Source organism: Balaenoptera borealis (assembly GCF_965194805.1).
Source record: "Balaenoptera borealis genome assembly, chromosome: 7".
NCBI classification, from domain to species: Eukaryota; Metazoa; Chordata; class Mammalia; order Artiodactyla; family Balaenopteridae; genus Balaenoptera; species Balaenoptera borealis.
The window spans coordinates 111,006,382-111,027,872 of record NC_138864.1 but is presented as its reverse complement, the minus strand read 5'-3'; the positions used below and the strand labels follow the sequence as shown (position 1 = coordinate 111,027,872).

At 40.2% G+C, this 21,491-nt stretch overlaps 1 protein-coding gene across 1 annotated transcript in view; it reads right to left on the bottom strand.

Annotated features, from left to right (window-relative positions):
• The window catches only part of EXOC4 (exocyst complex component 4), an 816,004-nt gene that overhangs the window by 115,862 nt on the left and 678,651 nt on the right, over nt 1-21,491 (bottom strand). The window contains exon 14 of the mRNA XM_082399149.1: nt 3,615-3,793. Within this exon, the coding sequence (XP_082255275.1) occupies nt 3,615-3,793 (179 nt within the window). The remainder of the gene's footprint in view (nt 1-3,614; nt 3,794-21,491) is intronic.

Genomic DNA, 21,491 nt, shown 5'->3' with positions numbered 1-21,491 from the left:
ACAGAGAGAACCTGAGAGACCCATGAGAGGAGGTCAAGTTAGGTCAATCCAAGTCTTCTCTAGGACTGTTTCAGGAGCTCTTGGCAAAAATGCTTTTTTTGTCTGGGATCAAATAATCTTGGGGCTGCTGGTAGCCAAGGATGTTGCCATATGAAAAGGTCTTACCTGAGATGGAAAGCAATAAAGGGAATACACCAAAAATAGAGAAAGTGGGGGAGAGAGAGCAGGTGTGTAAACATGTCTGTAACATGGTATTATCTTGTGAACCTCTGGATCCAGTCACACCTGAAGTCTTTTGATTTACCAGTTTTATAAATCGATGCTTTGTCTTTTAATTGGGCTGCGACTTTGAACAGAAAGAATCTTAAGTAGAACAGGTTTAAGGAAGGCTGAGCAGGGGAATACCAGGAGAAATGGAGCAGGAACCATGGACTGTGAAGGTAAGAGCAGTGCCTTTGGTGTAGTCAGGATCTACATGAGGCGAGGAGACTCTTTTAAATGTAAAGAACACAGAGTGATGCTTAGGCAAATACTAAAAGAGATGGAAAAACCGTCTTGGAAAAAATGGTCAACTCATCTCCTGGGCAAGTGGCCAGCCATGCTCTGCCACTAAAATGCAATACTCTCTTCACTATGACATGAAATATTTCAGGTGGAGGAGAATACTGCTATTAATATCTAAAGAGATTTTCTACTATGAAAATAATTTTCTGCAAACTTCCTCCATTCCATTCCATTAGTAGCTTCTTTTTTTTTTTTAAATAAATAAATTTATTTATTTATTTATTTATTTATTTATTTATTTATTTTTGGCCGTGTTGGGTCTTCGTTTCTGTGCGAGGGCTTTCTCTAGTTGCGGCAAGCGGGGGCCACTCTTCATCGCGGTGCGCGGGCCTCTCACTATCGTGGCCTCTCTTGTTGTGGAGCACAGGCTCCGGACGCGCAGGCTCAGTAGTTGTGGCTCACGGGTCCAGCTGCTCCGCGGCATGTGGGATGTTCCCAGACCAGGGCTCGAACCCGTGTCCCCTGCACTGGCAGGCGGATTCTCAACCACTGCACCACCAGGGAAGCCCGTAGCTTCTTAATTATAATAAAGCATGGCATTTACCATACCAAATAGTTAAAGGATGTGGACGAAAAAAGAAACTTCTATGCTTCTTTTCTTGACTTTTCCCCATCCTGAGTCTCTATGAGTGCTAGACAAAAGGCTGGCATTTTCTTCATGCTATCGAGTCTCCAGACTTGGCAACACCTTTGTTGAGGTAATCATTTGGTTCACTTTTCAAAAGAATAATAAAGAGCTGTCCTTTATTCCCTTTCTAAAGTCACACTGACATGGAGCAATCAAAGTAACCCATTCCCTGCTTTGTTCAAATTATAAACATCAGTGGGCATCTCTCCTGGGAATTCAAAGAATAGACGCGTGTGGGTGAGCGAGGCACGTTGTTAGCAGAATAAACCAGGTTTGCTGGATGCTCTGTTTTTACAAAGACAACATAAGTAGTGATTACAGTTCACTTGGGTTTTGTACTGATCGTCAAAATGCTAACAGTCACTTAAATCACTCACTGGCTGGAATAATCACCCTGAAAGGAACTGAGAAGGTACAACCTATAAAACGGAACTGAGCACATGAGAGGTATTAATGGGCATGGTACAAGAGGTCTTTGCCAGAATAACAGAGGTGCTGGAAGACATGAATTAGACATCAGCTGTACTAGGGGCTCTCAGTGACGTGAACACAACAGGTAAACGGTGCAATTACAAAGCTGACCATAACTCAGAGAGCATCTTTCTCTTTTTGAGAACAGCTGAAGCCAGGTTGGACTGTGTGAATCACTCAGTGGCTTGCTATGGAGGCTGTGTCCTATTTGCCTTGTGGAGCTCTTTTAGGATGGACAGAACAGAAATCTGGGAGGCTGTGCTACCAAAATAAGAGACTACATTATTAAATATTAGACTTTGATGGCCCACCGAACGAGAGGACTCCTTCCAATCGTCACTAACAAACCAACCCAAGCAGCCCTACATTTGCAAGAGTCAAAGGAAACTAGGAAAAGGGGCATCTGGTCCCTTTTCAGAGCTGTTTATTTTGCAACTAGCAAAAGGGAGTCAGCTCTTTCTGACTTTTTTTTTTTTTTTTTTTTTTTTTTTTGGTGGAGTAGGGTGAGTCTGGGAGATAAAATGGCTAATTCTGACTACTACTTGTGACAGGTTCCCTGATGTGAGGTCGTTATAAAGTTGAAAACCTCTCAAGGATACCTACTTAGGCAGAGTCTGCTCAGACCCGATACTGAGTCCAAACTATCCTTAGTAGGTGAATACATTTCTAAGAATAAACATGTACAATTTTATCATCAGCTAAAAGTAATATTTTAAATACTAAAAAGTGCAAAAATAAGAGTACAAATAAAAAGTAATATTTTAAGAAGATTTCTAAAGCAGAATACATAATCTCAGAAGCCCCCTCCTTCCATCTGCTTTCCTCACCCCCTGTTGACCCCCAGGACAGCTACACAATCAGCATGAGATCATAAGTAAGTGAGCATTCAAAGGTCTCCTAAACTCTGCCCGTGGGGCCTGTGTTTCAGGGCATAATTTACTCTGGTTTATTTCATCCACATCTGCTCCCTCTCTGGGCTGGAAATCATGGTTAATCAAGCAATAATAACTTTTCAAGAGACAATGATAAAAAATAACTTTCTTTGAAGTTCACAGTCCAAATAATACAAGCTTTTTCCTTCTAATAATCTTCTAACAGTTCACTCTAATACTAACTTCAGAGCTGATTCCGTTTCTTTCATGTTCTTGCTGTTCTTTTGCTTTTTTCTATTCTGTTTTCTGTCCCTCCATTCATGCATTCAAATCTCCCATCTCCTTTATTCCTTCTTCATATCATTTTTTCTTTGCCTTTAACTGTTTAACACTTCTGAACTAATGCTTTTAAAAAACATTTGTGCTATACTTATTGAATAAAGTTTATGTGTTCCAAAGTTTTCAAATTATTTTTGAAATAATTGGTCATTGGTCCTTGATAGAAAAAGGTTTCCCATTTTTACTTCAGACCCTATTCCTTAATTTCCTGGAAATGTATAATGAAGTTATCTTTCAGCCATCTCTTTTCCAGAATAATTGTTTTTCTCATTGTCTCTGTTTTCTAGCAACTTGATCACTTCTATTATTCTCTTTTTAGATACTTTTTCATTCCTTTTCTAGCAGTTAAAATGAAAACATCAAGGGTGTGCTCAGCTTTGAGCTCTGAGACACAGTTTCTACCCTTGAGAAGTTGTAAGGAGGACAAAACATATTGCTTTCTGTTCTTGAGACACAGTGGTTCAATCTTACACAATCTGGTGTTTCTAAGGTTTAACATCAAGCTATGTTAACATGGACCTTTTTGGCTTCCCACGCCCCACATGGGGAAGCTGAGATTACTTCCTTTCACAGAATCACAAAGTACCAGAGGCTCAGCACAAGCAGAATTCTTGCACAGATCTTCCAACAACTCAGACATGTCCCCTTATGGCGATGTGTAGACACACTCGCATTTCAAATGAAAGTATTCAGTCTAGTTCCTCAGCTGTCCCCACAGGAACCACCCTGCTGGTACTTACTCTGGGATGTAGAAAGATTGGAGAAAGCCGACTTTGTTCGACCTGCTAACCATTCCAAGCTCTCATGCATGTTGGCCAAGGCTTTGAGGTCGCTGACATCACGGAGGATGTCCTGTGGAGGGATTAATTTATCACCCAGGTTCCCAATAAGAACTTCTGACTCCTTGACAAAGGCTGCCCTGCAAAACAAATCAGAAACACACTTTACTTATAGCATGGAAAAGATAGGGGTGGACAAGACATTCTAAGGCATGTCTAGCAAAATGGTTGTTATCGTTACTATATTACAGCGTGCTATTTTTCCTAGGTTTAATTTTGTGAGAACATTATCTTATACATAAACTGGCTTAAAATTACTCTTGTAGGAGAAAGAGTTCGTGGAAGAAGAATGAAGTGACTTTGATGCTTGTACCTTCAACCAGCATGGGCCTGACCTATACAGTGATGGTCCCTGGGGATGGCTTTGATGCCTGCTCTTTTGTAGGTTTTTCCCTTACCTCTTCTGCTATGGAAGTTGAAGAACAGCTTAGGGTGTTAAGTATATACATGGTTTGAAGGTGATTATAATATATAAAACAAACACATTCACCTGGCAGCTTGAAAATCTTTTAAGCTGTTCAAAAGCAGAGGGCCCAGCCTCTTTGAGAAAGCAGATTATAGTTGAGATGGATGACAGGCCTCATTCATCCATTTATTCATTCATTCATTTACTTGTTCTAACAAGGATCTGAGGCAAGGAAGCTACACAGCGTTAAGGCATTCATTATTCGGACAGAGAAACGAGTGCGAATCAATGAGGGATCCTTTTACTGGCTGAAAAAACATAATCAAGTAGACTTCACATACAGTCCAGTGTCCTCATAATGTTTTTGTTTTGGGGGGCTTGAAAAATCACGTTATGTGGCGTTAGAGAAGAATGACATTGGAAGGGATCCTACAGACCATATGGCACAGCCAAGGCACAGAGGGAGAAATAGAGGCTGACGTTCTGCCTACGTGACACACAAGAAGTAACCCATAGTTCTCTTTCTTTCAAAAACAGGGCTGAAATGATACAAGATGACTGAAGATGTTAGGGAGAAAAATCATGTCTTTTCAGGAAAGTTATACAGAGGTGGGTAAGCAGAGGTGATGCTGCCGGAAGGTAGAACAGGTTTCTGTAAGTCCCAAAACGTTTAAAACTCACAACACCTTAAGTTAATAGAAGCAAGGGCGTTATTTCAATAGAACAAACCAAACTAAGTTTCAAGCAAGCAGTGATCATTAGCAGCTGACACATAGAATGACGCTTAATTGACACACAGGCATTTAGTGCTCAGCACTACAGCAGACACTCAAGGTTGAGACAGGTTAACCGCTCTGAATTAAATGCCTATTCAATTATTATTATTATTATTATTTTTAATTTTTATTTATTTATTTATTTATTTTTGGCTGTGTTGGATCTTCGTTTCTGCGCGAGGGCTCTCCCCAGTTGTGGCGAGCGGGGGCCATTCTTCATCGCGGTGCGCGGGCCTCTCACTGTCGCGGCCTGTCTTGTTGCGGAGCACAGGCTCCAGGCGCGCAGGCTCAGTAGTTGTGGCTCACGGGCCCAGTTGCTCCGCGGCATGTGGGATCCTCCCAGACCAGGGCTCGAACCGGTATCCCCTGCATTGGCAGGCGGATTCTCAACCACTGCGCCACCAGGGAAGCCCCTATTCAATTATTATTAAATGCTACCAAGTAGTGACTCATGATAAGGCTTCTTGCTTCAACAGAGGGTAACATTTTTTATGGGAAACTCACGACTGAGTTGGTTAAGTTGTGGCTACGAAGGCAGTAACAGTACAGTGGACAGAGCAGGGGAACCCCGGGTGTGCAAACAAACCTTATTCGGGGGTCCTGTAATAGGGCTTGGGTGGGGCCTGAAAATCTACACTTCTGGCGAGTTTCAGTCTCCTTACCGGGGAAGCATGCTTTCTTTGAATAATAAGGGTTAGAGCACAGGCTTCTAAGTCAGGCAGACGTGGGTCTGAATCCTAAATCTGCCACTCACTCACTGCGTGACGCTGCTTAACTGCCCCGAGCACTGTTAGCTAGGGGTAATAGTACCGACCTCATATGAAATAAAGTAAGATGTAGACGAGGTGATTTAAAGATCTTTACTGGGAAAATTTCCATTATTACAAAAGTAGAGAGAAGAGTATATAAGTAATAACAAACTTCCACATAGCCATTGCTCAGCTTCAATTATTAGCAACTCATGGTGAGTATGATTTCATTTACCCATATCTACTCCCCACCCCCCTTGGAGGATTTTGAAGCAAACCATTCAGGTGACGTGAAGCGCATAACACAGTGCATGGAACTGGGTAAAAGCTAGTAAGTTGTAGTTACTATTATTCTTAGGTCTGCTGAGATGGCTGGTTTATTTAGCATCAACCCAGGGTATGCTGTGACAAATAAATTGAAATAGATGAGTGATGAGAAGTAAATAAATTAGATCGCAAGGGCTAGTTTTACAAATGGAACATCGTAGCAAATGCCACTGTGTCTCAGAGTCCGGACTTCTCAGAAGCTGTTAAGAGGTAAAGTCGTTGCGACAGAAACCACCAGTTGCCTACCCGGCAGCCATGTGCCCACGCCTTCTCAGTCAAGGGACCTTGATATCGCTGCGGTAAGCAAGGTACCCAACGTAAAAACAAAATCAACCAAACCAAAAACCCTGCTCAATTTCCCAGCCCCTCTTGTGGATGTGGTGGTCAACGAGATATAGACTGGAATCAGGAAATGGGCTTCCGAGAAAGGTCTTCCAAGCAGTCTTAGTTGGCAGGGACCTCTTTTGCCTTCCCCTTTCTGGAATTCAGCCAAGGTAAGTGAAGCTGTGGTAGCTCTTCTTCAAATACCAGGTGACCTTGAGTATGAATATCATGCTGAGAATAATGGCGCCAAAGACAGGAGGGCATGGGGGCACGGATGACATCATGGAACTGCCACACGGCCCCAGACGATACATTTCTGGGCTTCATGTTATAGGAGAGAAAATGAAACCTTATTTGTTTAAGCCACTGCTATTCCAAGTTTCTGCTAGTAAGCAGCGAAATGTAATTTCAACTGACACGATTATCTAATTAGCATAAGTGATGTCATCTTCAGAAAACTTTCTCTGAATTTAGATATCCCTAAAATTGAGTTACTGGGGAAAGCAAAACAATATCTCTTCCATGATTTGAGCCCAGCAGACAGTTATAGTATCTTCCCCTTGGCTATCACTCAGTCAAGTTGTAAATATTTAGTTTTCTTAATCTGTCCTTATATATCAACTCTCCCAGCCCCTTAATCATCTTTGATAGCTGTAACACAAAAAATGCCTGTGGGCTGGGTGGCTAAAAAGCAACAAGGGAGGCAAACTGCCTTTGAAAAACAGGCTTGGAGCCATTTTTACGCATGTAGGTGTAACCCTGGGTGGAACGTGACAATCAAGACAAATGTATTTATGTAGCAGTCTAATCTACTTATGCGGGATCTCTGGGGCCCAAGCATGTCTGCCGTGTGCTGCCAGCACTAGACGTCTATCCCATTCCCCTTTGGCTCACAGAGATGTGCTTAACTTCCTCTGACGGGAAAGCAATAGACGGAGAAAAATACAAACTGCCTCGTGTTGAATATATAGTAGACATCTCATTTGACAGGAATCCATAATCACCCCCTAAAAACCTGGAGAGAGCACCAGAGCCATGACATGGAGAATAAATGATTGACAGCTATAACCATTTCACACAAAAAACCATTCCTTTGAGGATTTGTGTATGTCAAAGAGTTTGGCGGACGGGTTTTATGTGTTACAACAACCTTAAGGGGATGGCTCTAGCTGCTAAACTACAGATTTTTTCCTAAACCCTCTAATTTATTAAATAAATTATGGCATAGCCACACTGTGGAGAACTATGCAGTCATTAGAAATTACATAGTAGAAAATATTTGATACCATAGAAAAAATGTTTGATATAGTTTATTTTTAGCCATAATATGAAGTTGAACAAAAAAAAACTGTAGGCACTCTATATTTTAAAAGAACATAATTATATATCTATATGAACTGAAAAAAGATTGGATATCTATATACCAAAATGTTAATTTTGTGACTGGATCATGCTTTGTGTTTCTCCGTATTTTCTATACTTTCTCCAATGAACGTGTTTACCTTATGATTAAAAACAAAAACCTGAAAGCCCTACCACAAATGAGAAAACCTTTCAGATGGACGCATCAAGCATTTTAACCTGGAAAATTGGAGGACATGGGTATTACAGTTACTTGAGCCAAACTGGAGGCAATGGTTGGTTGGTCTAAAAGCTCGTTTGGACCGTGGCTTCAGCCTTGCTCAAGATGCAGTCAGAAGGGAACTCTCCTACACTGTTGGTGGGAATGTAAATTGGTGCAGCCACTATGGAGAACAGTTTGAAGGTTCCTTAAAAAACTAAAAATAGAGTTACCATATGATCCAGCAATCTCACTCCTGGGCATACATCCAGACAAAACTATAATTTGAAAAGGTACATGTACCCCAATGCTCATAGCAACACTATTCACAATAGCCAAGACATGGAAGCAACCTAAATGTCCACTGACAGATGAATGGATGAAGAAGATATGGTGTGTGTGTGTGTGTCTGTGTGTGTGTACACACAATGGAATACTACCTAGACATCAAAAAGAATGAAATAATGCCATTAGCAGCAACATGGATGGACCTAGAGATTATCATACTAAGTGAAGTAAGTCAGACAGAGAAAGACAAATATCATATGATATTATTTATATGTGGAATCTAAAAAAATGATACAAATGAACTTATTTACAAAACAGAATTAGACTCACAGACATAGAAGACAAACTTATGGTTAACAAAGGGGGAAGGGGGGTAGGGATAAATTAGGAATTTGGGATTAACAGACACATACTACTATACATAAAATAGATAAACAAGGACCTACTCTATAGCACATGGAACTATATTCAATATCTTGTAATAACCTATAATGGAAAAGAATCTGAAAAAGAATAGATATATATGTATTTGTATAGTCGAATCACTTTGCTGTACACCTGAAACACTGTAAATCAACTATACTTCAATTTTTAAAAAATGTTCTCAAAAAAACCAAAGAAACAAATGGCAGCCAGTGTCCACTGTGGAGGTCTCATGGCTAGAATGACTACCCCCCAGCATCTGGGTTAGTACTGTTTCTTCTTTGTAGATCTGAATTTCTACTTAGCCTTCATCTTCTGCTTATTATGAAAGCACATTATTGAATGAAGACATTCAATATGTTTATGTGAAATGGGCAGCAGAATAATCATTATCTGGAGAAGGTGAAATAAGAGGCATTCAGTCATGGCCTAAAGATTATCTGATATACCCAGGAACAGACATCAGAACCCAAAACTTGTATGCTTCAGGCACTGAACCTATGTGAGAAGTCACCTTTATTATCAGTAGGCCAACATGCTCACGTAGAAGCCTAAAACACTGAAGGAGTGTGTTAAACCTGTTAAGTTTAATTTTACCACATAATTATAATCTTTAAAGAGCTTGAATCTGACAAGAAATCATTTAAGAGAACTTTGCCAAGAGTGTAAAACCTGTTTAATTTAATTTTACCACACAATTTATAATCTTTAAAGAGGTCGATCTGACAATTCACTTAAAAGAAGTTTGCCAAAGATGTGAAAATTGTCTCCATTTAGTCTTTAAATCATTCTGTTATTCCCTGAAATCTTAGGAAGGAAAAAAAAAAAAAAAAGTGCACTTTCAACAGACTAACTGCACTTATGAAAGAAACATCACAAATCGTTTCAAAGTGACTGATTTGCAGATCTGGGCTACATTTGACCACATAACATACATGCTCAGACCCTGTCCCACTCCCCAAATCTTCTACTACTACTTCCCATTGTTGTCCCGCTGTACGATAACTGCCCCAAGAGCCAGGAAACACTGTACAAAGGGCAGTTCCCTATGATCCAGAACAGAGCAGGCAGGGGAAAGACACGGGCTGGCTCAGGTGGAGAAGCAGACGACCAGACACCTTGCGTCCTGGAGGGGGCAGTGTTGTACCCACTCTGAGAACGGAATTGCTTTCCTTGCCTGAAATGTTTCGAGGGGCACCACTATCAGGAGATTTATTCAAGCTCTTATTCGCAATCATGGTGTGCTATTCAACAATGTTGCTGGCCAAGAAACTTACTGGGTGAAATGGCTGATGCAGGATTCAGCTATGGTCCAGTTGGGAAACAGCATGTACAAGGCTGGAGTGCTGGGGTACTTTGACTCAAGAGACCAATATACAGTGCTGTTATTTATTTATTTGTTTTTCCAATAACAAGAAAGTACAGGTCTGGGAATCCAAGGATTAGAAGTAGGAATGGTCCCTCTTCTCATTATTAAAACTACTCATGGAGGTTCTGCTCCTGTTCCCACAACTTTGGTCTAGAGGCACTCAGGAAGGAATGCTTCCACCAGAAAATACAACAATGACTGAATTATATGGGTAAGAGAGATTGTCCACCAGCTATTTTGGGCTTCTCACACTACTGAACCAACAGGCAGAGAAAGGGGTCAGTTTGATGCCTGGAAGGACTGACCTCAATTGCCAAAGTGAGTTGCTTCTACGCAGTAAAGGCAGAGAGGACTACGTCGGATTCACTGGAACCCCTTTTAGTATTTCCAGGTCCATAGTAACAGTCATGGAAAAAAACCCATAGCAGCCGACTAAAGGCACAACTGCCAAGAACTCAGCCTTTTTCAGGAACAAAGGCTCAGTTCAACACAAATAGGTAAAACGCTCTGAGCGGCTGAGCGCTGGCAGAGGGCAAGGGCAACATGGGATGGATGGTAGAAGAAGGAAGTAATAAATGTCACCAATTAGAGAAATGTGACCAGTTATAGAAATGGAGGCTGCAGCAGCCCTGCATTTTTATGCATATACTAATCAATGGTTTCTTTTTGTTTTCCACTTCCTTATTTTTTTTTAAATTGAAGTATAGTTGATTACCAATATGTGTTAGTTTCAGGTGTACAGCAAAGTGATTCAGTTGTGTATATATATATATATATATATATATATTCTTTTTCAGATTATTTTCCATCATAAGTTATTACAAGATATTGAATATAGTTCCCTGTCCTTATTGTTTATTTTATATATAGTATTGTGTATCTGTTAATCCCAAACTCCTAAGTTTTGTGGCAAAATATACATAAAACTTACCATTTGAATCATTTCTAAGTGTACAGTTTAATGGCATTAAGTACATTCACAATGTTGTACAACCAACATCACTATTTCCAGAACTTTTCCATCTTCCAAAGAGAAGCTCTGTACTCATTAAAGAGTAACTTCCCATTCCCTCCTCCTCCCAGCCCCTGGTAACCACTATTCTATAGTTTGCCTCTATGAATTTGCCTATTCCAGGTACCTCATATAAGTGGAATCATATATGTCCTTTTATGTCTGGCTTATTTCACTTATAATATTTTCAAAGTTCACCTGTCTTATAGTATGTATCAGAATTTCATTCCTTTTTAAGGCTGTGTATTTCATTGTGTGTACGTATTGTTTATCCTTTCTTCTGTGGATGGACATCTGAATTGATTCCACCTTTTGGCTATTGTGAATAATGCTTCTATGAACATTGGTGCACAAGTATCAGTTTGAATCTCTGCTTTCAATTCTTTTGGGTATATACAGAGAAATGGAATTGCTGGCTTATATGGTATTCTATGTTTAACATTTTGAGGAACCACCAAACTGTTTTCCAGAGTGGCTGCATCATTTTACATTTCCACCAGCAATGCACAAGGGTTCCAACTCCTCCACATCCTCATCAAAATCTACTATTTTCTGTTTTATTTTTAATTTTATTTTTAAAAATAATAGTCATCCTAATGGGTGTGAGGTGCTATTTCTTCTACTATTTTACATGAGGAGCTGGTAGTATTAACTTTCCATTCTAGTTCAGAGGTCACCATATATGAGGAATCACATCTGCCTTGACATGGGACTGCAGAGATCCTAGACTTGAGATGAATTCAATGATGGATGAGGCTGACTCACCCTTGTTGGGGAGAGAGGGAGAATTCCTTTAAATGATGAGTAGTTACGTTGAATTGGGCAGAAGTACCAAGTTTTAATGGATACAGAATAAAAAAGGGGTGAACCCTGAAAGTCCAGGCTTGTTCGTCCTAAGATCCATTCCTCACCTTTGCTGTGATCTGTATCAGGGGGAGGCAGGGGTTGACTTCTGCCAGCTGTTTTCCAGGTTCTCAGCTGAGTACTGACAATGGGAGGCCCTGATGGGAAACTGAAGGCTAAAGGGAAAGAAGTCAGGGCATTGCTATTCCTCTCCCTCCCCCTTTGCCTTGGGTCATGTGTCCAACAGCAGACACATCTCCTTTTTGGCTCTAGCTCCTACCATGCTCCAAATTTGGGTACCTTTGTGTGCCACTAAATGGCTCTTCCCTTTGGAAAGAGCTAAAGGGAGGCAGTTGCTCCTTGCTGTTGCTAATCTACAGGTTCTCCTAATGTCCTCTGTTTGACACTCAGATCCTCATTCACCTGTAATAACCAATTCCCTACATTTAATTCCCACTTGAAGGAATTTATGGGAACACTTGAAGTGGTTTCTGTTTTCTGGATCAGACCTTGACTTATACTAGGCCTAATAAGATGTCGGACCATATTCACTGCAGCTGGAACTTGATTAAATTCTTTGGCATGGGATTAATTAGTTCTGTTGTATAGACAGAGAAACTGAGACACGTTAAGGTAACCTGTAAAGACCACTTAGCCATTATCCGTCAGAGCTTAAACTGATGAAAGTTATAAAAAGGTCAGGTCACCTACCTAGATTCCTAATAATACCGAGTGATTCTTACGAGATGTGACAATGACACTTCCATCTATCGCTCCTGCTTTTTACAACTGCTCAATCTTCAACACTTTCAAAACCTGTCTAATTTGTCTGTGTCAAAAGAAATGGAGGTGGTACCATTCTGATGGGTTCTTTAATCAGGTTTTTAAAAACTTTTTCTAAAATGATCTTGGCTAAACCCTCATAAATAGGAAGAAATAAAATAGTCCAGTTACCTTGATTACAATATTATTTTTTTCTTCCTAGAAACTGCTAAACCTCATCACTAAGTCTATCCTTCAATAGTTTTCATCACACACAATCATGTGAGTAGCTATTTTTCATATTTAATAAGTAATTTCTCCTCTTCAGAAATTTGTCTCCTCCTTCAATAATCACAATCAAAGATTTTTCATTTGCTGTCTTTGCCTACTGTCTGTCCACGATTTAGAAACTTGCAATACTCTTAATATACTTGCCATATATATGTTGCAGGGGAACTGGAGTTTCTACTCACTCAGAGATGTCAGCCAAAGAAATTAATCATGACTATTATTAAGGTGTGTTGGGGGGTGACCACCAGCTTGTCCCCTTGTGCTTTTAAATCACCTTGTTCACTGGGACAGGCATAAAGCACTAGACTTTTGGATTTACAGTGTTCTGGCACTGAGAAGGATCTTGGTAGTTAGTCTAAACCAGTAGCCGTAACCCTGGCTAGACATTAAAAACTTAACTAGAGAAGTTTAAACAAAATACCTGATGACAAACTCGACCTGCCAAAATTCAACTTTAATTGGCATGGGTGGGGCTCGGTCATGGGCATTTTTTAAAATAACAGCTTTACTGAGATAGAATTCATATACCATAAAATTTACCCATTTAGTATGTGCAGTTCAATGGTTGGTTTTTAGTATAGTCACAGAGTCACAAAATCACACAATTAACTTAGAACATTTTTATCTCCTCCAAAAAGAAACCCTGTACCTGTTAGACTTCCCATTTATCCTCAACCCCAGCCCTAGGTCACCACTAATCTACTTTCTGTCTCTATAGATTTCCCTATTCTGGACATTCATATATAATTCCTATTAATATAAATGGAATCACACAATATGTCATCTTTTGTGACTGGCTTCTTTTACTTAACATGGTTTCAAGGTTCATCCGTGTTCATGCATACAGTAGTACTTCTTCTATTACCAAATAGTATCGCATTGGATATATCATGGATCTATCCCATTTTGTTTATCTGTTCATCACTTGGTGGATAGTTGGGTTGTTTCCATTTGTTGGCTATTATAAATAATGCTGCTATGAACATTCACATCTAAATTTTTGTGTGGATGTATGTTTTCATTTCTCTTGGGTATATATACCGAGAAATGGAATTGCTGGGTCATATATGGTAACTCTAACCCTTTGAGAATATGTCAGACTATTTTCTAAAGTGGGTGCATCATTTTACATTTCCACCAGTAGTACACGAGGGTTCCAATTTCTTCACATCCTTGCCAACACTTGTGATTACCCATCTTTTAAAATTATAGTCATCTTAGTGGATGTGAAGAAGTGTCTCGTGGTTTTGATCTTCATTTCCTTGATGGCTAGTGATACCGAGCATCTATTCATGTGCTTACTGACGATTTGTATACCTTCTTTAGAGCAGGGGCAATTCTGACCCTTTGATCATTTTTTTAAAAAATATTTATTTATTTATTTATTTGGCTGCGCCGGGTCTTAGTTGTGGCACGCAGGCTCTTTGTTGTGGTGCACGGGCTCTAGAGCGGGTGAGCTCAGTAGTTGCGGCGCACAGTCTTAGTTGCCCCGTGGCGCGTGCGATCTTAGTTCCCCGACCAGGGATCGAACCCGCGTCCCTTGCATTGGAAGGCAGATTCTTAACCATTGGACCACCAGGGAATTCCCTTTGATCATTTTTTAATTGGGTTATCTGCTTATTACTGAGCCATACATTCTTTAGCAGATATTTACTAGGAATCCATCATTACCCAGGCCCTGTCCTAGTTCCTCTGGGGGGTTCAAAGTCCACTAGAATGATTTTGTAATTCGCTAATATGCCATGACCCACAGTGTGAAAAATGCTGTGTTAAAGTCTGGCTCTGTGAATGTGTTCCTTGATTCTGTCTCCCAAAGATGGCGAACTTCTATCAAGCATTTTATAGAGAAACGCCCCACCTTTCCAATGGGGAAATCTGGCAGTCACTACCTTAAACAAAAAGTCAAGCTTGGCATTGCCAGTAGCAGCACAGCCAGACTTTATATGAAGTGACATAGTGGGAAGCACAAAACACCACCTACATGGGTATTCTTGACAGATATGTTGTCTGGATATAATCACAAAGAAACTTTTAGCTAAATTCAGATCTCTACTTGGTAACTGGCCTAGACTCTTTATCAAAGGATTCCATGTCATGAAAAAGAGAGGGAGCTGATGAGGCTGTTATAGATTAGTGGAAACCAAAGAGACATATTATAATGCGTAAACCTTGATTGGATCCATGACACTTTTTTGGTAATCGGGGAAATTTGACTATAGACTGTACGTTGGATAAACTTTGAATGAAGGCTGGTTTTGTTAGGTGTGGTGTGGTAGCCAGAACAATGGCCCTTCAAAGATGTCTATACCCTCATCTTGGGAACCTATGATTATGTTACTTTATAAGGCAAAAATGATTTTGCAGATATGATTAAGGTTAAGGACATTGAGATGGGGGGATTATCCTGGATTATCTGGGTGGACCAAATCTAATCACAAAGTGAAGAAGCTTTCCTAGCTGTGGTCAGGGAGAGAGATGTGATGATGGAAGAAGGCTCAGAGAGAGGCTAGGTTGCTGGCTTTGAAGATGGAGGAGGAGGCCACAGACCGGAGCATGAGGTTGGCCTCCAGAAGCTGGAAAGGCAAGGAAATGGATTTTCCCCTAGAACCTCCAGGAAGGAATGAAACCCTGCAGACACCTTGATCTTAGCCCATTGAGACTTGTATTGGACTTCTCGCCTACAGAACTGTTAAGAAAATGAATCCGTATTGTCTTAAGCCACTGGTAATCTGTTACGGCAGCAACATAAAGCACATGGTAATAATGCAGGTGAGTAGGAGAATGCCCTTGTTCTTGGGAGAGTCATGCTAAGAATTTAAGAGTAAAAAGTCATGATATCTTTAGCCTACTTTTAGATGATTTGGCAAGAGGGAAGTGTGTATATATATTTGGAGAGGAAACTGAGAGGGGATGGCAAGATGTTAACAGTCAGTAAATCTAAGTCAGGGTATATATGCAGTTACTGGACTGTTATTTCAACTTTTCTATGGGTTTAAAACTTTCCAAATTAAAACAAGTTTAAGTTTAGGGGAAAAAAATCAGAAATGAGAAATAGATGGAAAACTGATGCACGTTTCAAAATCAGTATCTCCCCTGCCCAGAATAGTTCCTAGAACAGCAATCTCCTAGGAATTGCTTCCTAACTGGATCTCTTGACAGTACTCTTTAAGTTTCTTCCCAGTGTGCTGAGTTTCGGGAAACAAAGGTTTTGTACGAGGTACAACATAACTTGTATGGTGAGAATTTAATGCACTAAATTAAAAACGTAAACAATATTACTAAAACAGTCAGAGCCCTTGCAAACTGTTCACGCTGTTCTCCTTTCAGATCTGGAGAGAGAAAATTTAGCATGACAGCCAGTTATGTTCTGACATGTTCAATCCACGTAGGCATAAACGCAGAATTTCTTCTGTCATTTCATCTTTCTGTCTTTGTATAGGAATTCTGGAGTAGTTTATGTGCTATGTTCTCATGGGTGAGCACAGAAAAACTATCATGCTCAAATAAGTCTCTTCTAGAAAAGAAAGGCTAGAGGTTTACCAAGGTGATGGCAGGGCAAAGGTCTAGAGACTGAAGCTCAGGCACCATTCTGCTACAGGCAGTTTTACCTCTACCTGGGTTCCCTGCCTGACAGACAGACAGAAAAACATCACCCTTTTTATCAAAAGCCTGTATAGGCTGGGCTGATGGCAAAACATCAGGGTTCAAACAGTGAGCCTCCAATTAAAGGCCAAGATTTTAATCACAGGTCAACAGAAGACGACTAGGTGATAAGTTCAAATACTACATTACAGGAGATTCATTATGTAGAAAAAACAACCCTGTTCCAATTTGACTCAGAACTGCATAAGTCATTTGACAAGAAATTCTTTAAATTTTCTCTACAGTCATAGTTTTAATTTAAGTTGCCATGTTTCTTCCTGGGAAGCATAACTTTTGTCCCTTTGCCTGTATTAGTAGCAACATACTCTATACATTAAACAGTTAGCCTTTTTATTTGACTAATTTCCAATCATTAATGTAAAATTACAGCTCAGACTGTAACAGGTAAAGGTAAACAGTTAAGTATCTTCACCTTGCTATGAACTGAGATGTAGTCCCCCAAATTCATATGTTGAGGCTCCCAACCCCAAAGTGATGGTATTTAGAGATGGGATCTTTCAGAGGTAATTAAGTCATGATGAAGGTGGAGCCCTCATGATGGGATCAGTACCCTTATAAGAAGAAACCTGAGAGAAATCTCTTGTTCTCTCCTTGACCTGTGAGTTCACAGCAAGAAAATAGGCCTCTGCAAGCCCGGAAGAGAGCCTTTATTGGGAACTGAATTGGCCAGCACCTTGATCTTGGACTTCCCAGCCTCTAGGACAGTGAGAAATAAATTTCTGTTGTGTAAAGCACCCAGTCCAGGGTATTTTGATAAGGCAGCCCGAGCAGACTAATACACACCCTATACTCTAAGACTCCTTCTATGCTATCCTTACTCTTATTGAACTCCTTTAGTTGTATATCAAGTAATACATGAGTACAGACATACAGTCACCAAGCACTTATTGAGCAACTGTTGTGTGTCTCACTCTAGGCCTGACATTCAACAACAAAATTCTAAAGCAATGATGCTAGAAGCATGCTTGTCATTAACCCTACTCCTTTGATAGTGCTGAATCCTGATCTGATCAAGGACCCTGGTTTCAAAAGCCTTTACAGGCACTTTCTGCTTTTATGACGATGTTTTTCTGGAAAACAAATCATCAAGGAATCGACCAAGTTTCCTTATCAAAACAGCTTTATAATTGAAAGTTGTGATTCTGAGATATCAAATAAATGATGAATGTTTACCAAAAATATGCCAAAAATGTAAACATACTAAAACCAGAACCCTTAGTAGCTAAAAAAATAGAAAAATTATATTCAAAATTCTACATAATGGACAGAATGTACTAAGTGTACTGATTATATAAAGGGCTCCAACCTATTCTAAAGTGTAAATACACAACATAAAAACACAACTTCACTGGACATAAAATATGACCTAATATGCTAGTTAAAGCGTGTGTGTGGGTGTGCGCACACACGCACACACACTCACAAAACCAGCCTAGAAGTTTGAGAATCAAAGGTTGTCATTTACACAAGGGCTTAATCTCCAAAATATACAAAGTTAATGCAACTCAGTAACAAAAAAACAAACAAACCAATTGAAAAATGGGCAGAAGACCTAAATAGACATTTCACCAAAGAAGACATCCAGGTGGCCAATAGGCACATGAAAAGATGTTCAACATCACTGATTATTAGAGAAATGCAAATCAAAACTACAATGAGGTACCACCTCACACCAGTCGGAATGGCCATCATTAAAAAGTCTACAGGGGCTTCCCTGGTGGCGCAGTGGTTGAGAGTCTGCCTGCCGATGCAGGGGACACGGGTTCGAGCCCTGGTCTGGGAAGATCCCACATGCCGCAGAGCAACTAAGCCCATGAGCCACAACTACTGAGCCTGCGCGTCTGGAGCCCGTGCTCCGCAAGGGGAGAGGCCGCGACAGTGAGAGGCCCGTGCAGTGAGATGAAGAGTGGCCCCCGCTCGCCGCAACTGGAGAAAGTCCTCGCACAGAAACAAAGACCCAACACAGCCAAAAATAAATTAAAAAAAAAAAAAAGTCTACAAATAACAAATGCTGGAGAGGGTGTGGAGAAAAGGGAACCCTCCTACATTGTACATTGGTGGGAATGTAAGTTGGTACAGCCACTATGGAGAACAGTATGGAGGTTCCTCAGAAAAGTAAAAATGAATTACCATACGATCCAGCAATCCCACTCCTGGGCATATACCCAGATAAAACTATAATTCAAAGATACATGCACCCCTATGTTCATAGCAGCACTATTCACAATAGCCAGGACATGGAAACAACCTAAATGTCCATCGACAGATGAATGGATAAAGATGTGGTACATATATACAATGGAATACTACTCAGCCATAAAAAGGAATGAAATAATGCCATTTGCAGCAAACATGGATGGACCTAGAGATTATCATACTCAGTGAAGTAAGTCAGAAAGAGAAAGACACATGCCATATGATATCACTTATATGTGGAATCTAAAATATCACACAAGTGAACTTATGTATGAAACAGACTCACAGACACAGAGAACAGACTTGTGGTTGCCAAAGGGGGGAGTGGGGGAGGGGTGGATTAGGAGTTTGGGGCTAGCAGATGCAAACTATTATATATAGAATGGATAAACAACAAGGTCCTACTGTATAGCACAAGGAACTATATTCAGTAACCTGTGATAAACCATAATGGAAAAGAATATGAAAAAGAAAGTCCCACCTCTGCTGGGACTTTCAGAGCTGTGCAGTTTTTCTGCCAGGAGCCACTGTATATATATGCATAACTGCATCACTTTGCTGTGCAGCAAAAATTAACACAACCTTGTAAATCGACTATACTTGAATAAAATAAAAATTTTTAAAAAGGTTGTTTACAGATGAGGGATGGAGATGCAGAAGAGTGAGGGAACCTGGCTAAAGACACATGGAGAATTAGGGGTAAGGTGGGGTAGGAACTCAGGGCTCAGCCTCAGGGTTTTCTCCACATTCTGTACCTCCCTTTTTGGTACCAAGTAGATGAGTACACTGATATATCAGTGTGTAAATACAGTGAAAAGTTCCATGAAAATCGATACTAGGTAACAACAAGCAAAGAGCGAACTGGGAAGCAGCACATTATTTTCAGGCTGATGGCACTGCTCAGAGTTCTGATTCACATTCAACTTGGAATAAAGTTGCACTTGAAATGCTCGGTTAGCTTGGAACATGAATGCATCTTTCTTTAGCCAAGCCACTCAAATAAGCCTGGCTACTTTGTAGGATGTTGTCCATCAACACAGGATATAAACAACAAGGTACCAGGGTTTTTTTTCTGTAGGTGCTGGGACTTTCAGAGGTGCACAGTTTTTCTGCCAGGAGCCACTCTAAGTTATGCATTCCTAGAAATAGCAATAGTTTTCTATAAAGAACATTTCTTAAGCTTCAAAACAGATTATCAACATATAGGATTAAAATAACCAATAATTACTTATTATAACCTAAACATATACTTTGGTTTTTCAACTACCAAGAATTATTATAGATTTCAAAGTCAAAATTTATATAGCATTGAACTTCCTCATAGAGTATTCCAGTTTATTGATGATTCTGGTTATTTCTCAAATTGCCATACAATTTCCTTTTAAGAATTTTAAATCTATTCAGAGCAGACACTAAACAACTGATCTCAAGCAATGGCAATAATTCTGAAACTGAGGAAATAAGTGTCATGTCTTCAAGGTAGCTCTCTGGGGAAGGGATTGAGCAATTGGTGGGGGGGTCTTAGGAGGAAGACAAAGAGGATATGGGAATCTCTGGGGCAAAGTATACTACAGAGAGGAGTAAATGCTTCACATAAAATTGGCAGAAAACTGAAGATGGCTTAAGATTAAGATATTTTTTCAGGGATAAAAAAAATGTTAGAATGATAGTGTATTTGTGAACAATTGGTAAACTGGCAGTGAATACTAACAGGGTTTGAGGACATGTGGAAATTTTTTTAAGCAAATAAAAATTTAAAAGCTAAGTACTAATTACTCATGGTTAAATAACCGATAATGATGAACAGTGGTCCCCTGTCCCACCCCCCTCACCTCAGTCTTATGCCCCAGAAAGAAGCACCTACAACTTTTTAAAAAAAACAATTTGTTTCTAATTCTTCCAGTGGTTATATCCACCACTGTATATAAATCTGTGGAAATTGCTATGCATCGATACATTCATTTTAGAATTTTTATACTGACCTCCTGCTCTGTGGATGGGTGAGGAATTAGCTTACCTATGTCCCCTCTTCCCACCCCCCAATCATATCAATTTCCCCTTCTCAGTGTAGTTACATTATTATTTTTCATTTTTCTACTGGTCTCTTTTTAACATATTTACATATTATCTTTACCTCTAGCAGTAGTACTCACCCTGCTCTAAGTTGCTTATTTGCTTAACTCCCCCAAAGACTGTGAGCTCCTAACCCAGGAGGGAAGCAGGGTGAGATGCAGAAAGGGAGAGGGTTATGGGGAGGAGATGCTGGAGGAGTCGATACCTGAGCTGTATCCTGAGAGCAGAACTGGAGAGGTGCAGGAGGCAGGGGTGGGATGAGGGCATCTCAGGAAGAGGAAAGGGCATGCGCAAACACATAGAGGGAGGAAAGAGCATGGTAGACTGGGAACAGGAAAAGGTGCAATAAGATAGGGCCGAGAAGGCAAGGGGTCCTTCATCATCCGGCAGGGAAGTAAGCCTGCAGCAGAGAGCAGCTACCAGTAGAGATGGCATTAGGGAGAGGACAGCAGGCCTGGGACTTTTCAATGGTGGGTGTGCACTGTCTCGTGTCTGCCCCTGTCTTAGGAACACCTCTTCCTGCTCCTACCCCAGAGAGATAACTGGTATCCTTGCCACCATCACAATGGCACAGAACATCATTCTCAACCGTACTTTCTGAAGGGCTGAGTAGGACTAAATTAGAGGGATTAATTTCTTCTTTTATTAAGACTCCAAATGAGAGAAAGAAGAATGGTATTGAATGTACATCTAAGTTAAAAAAAAATTCATAATT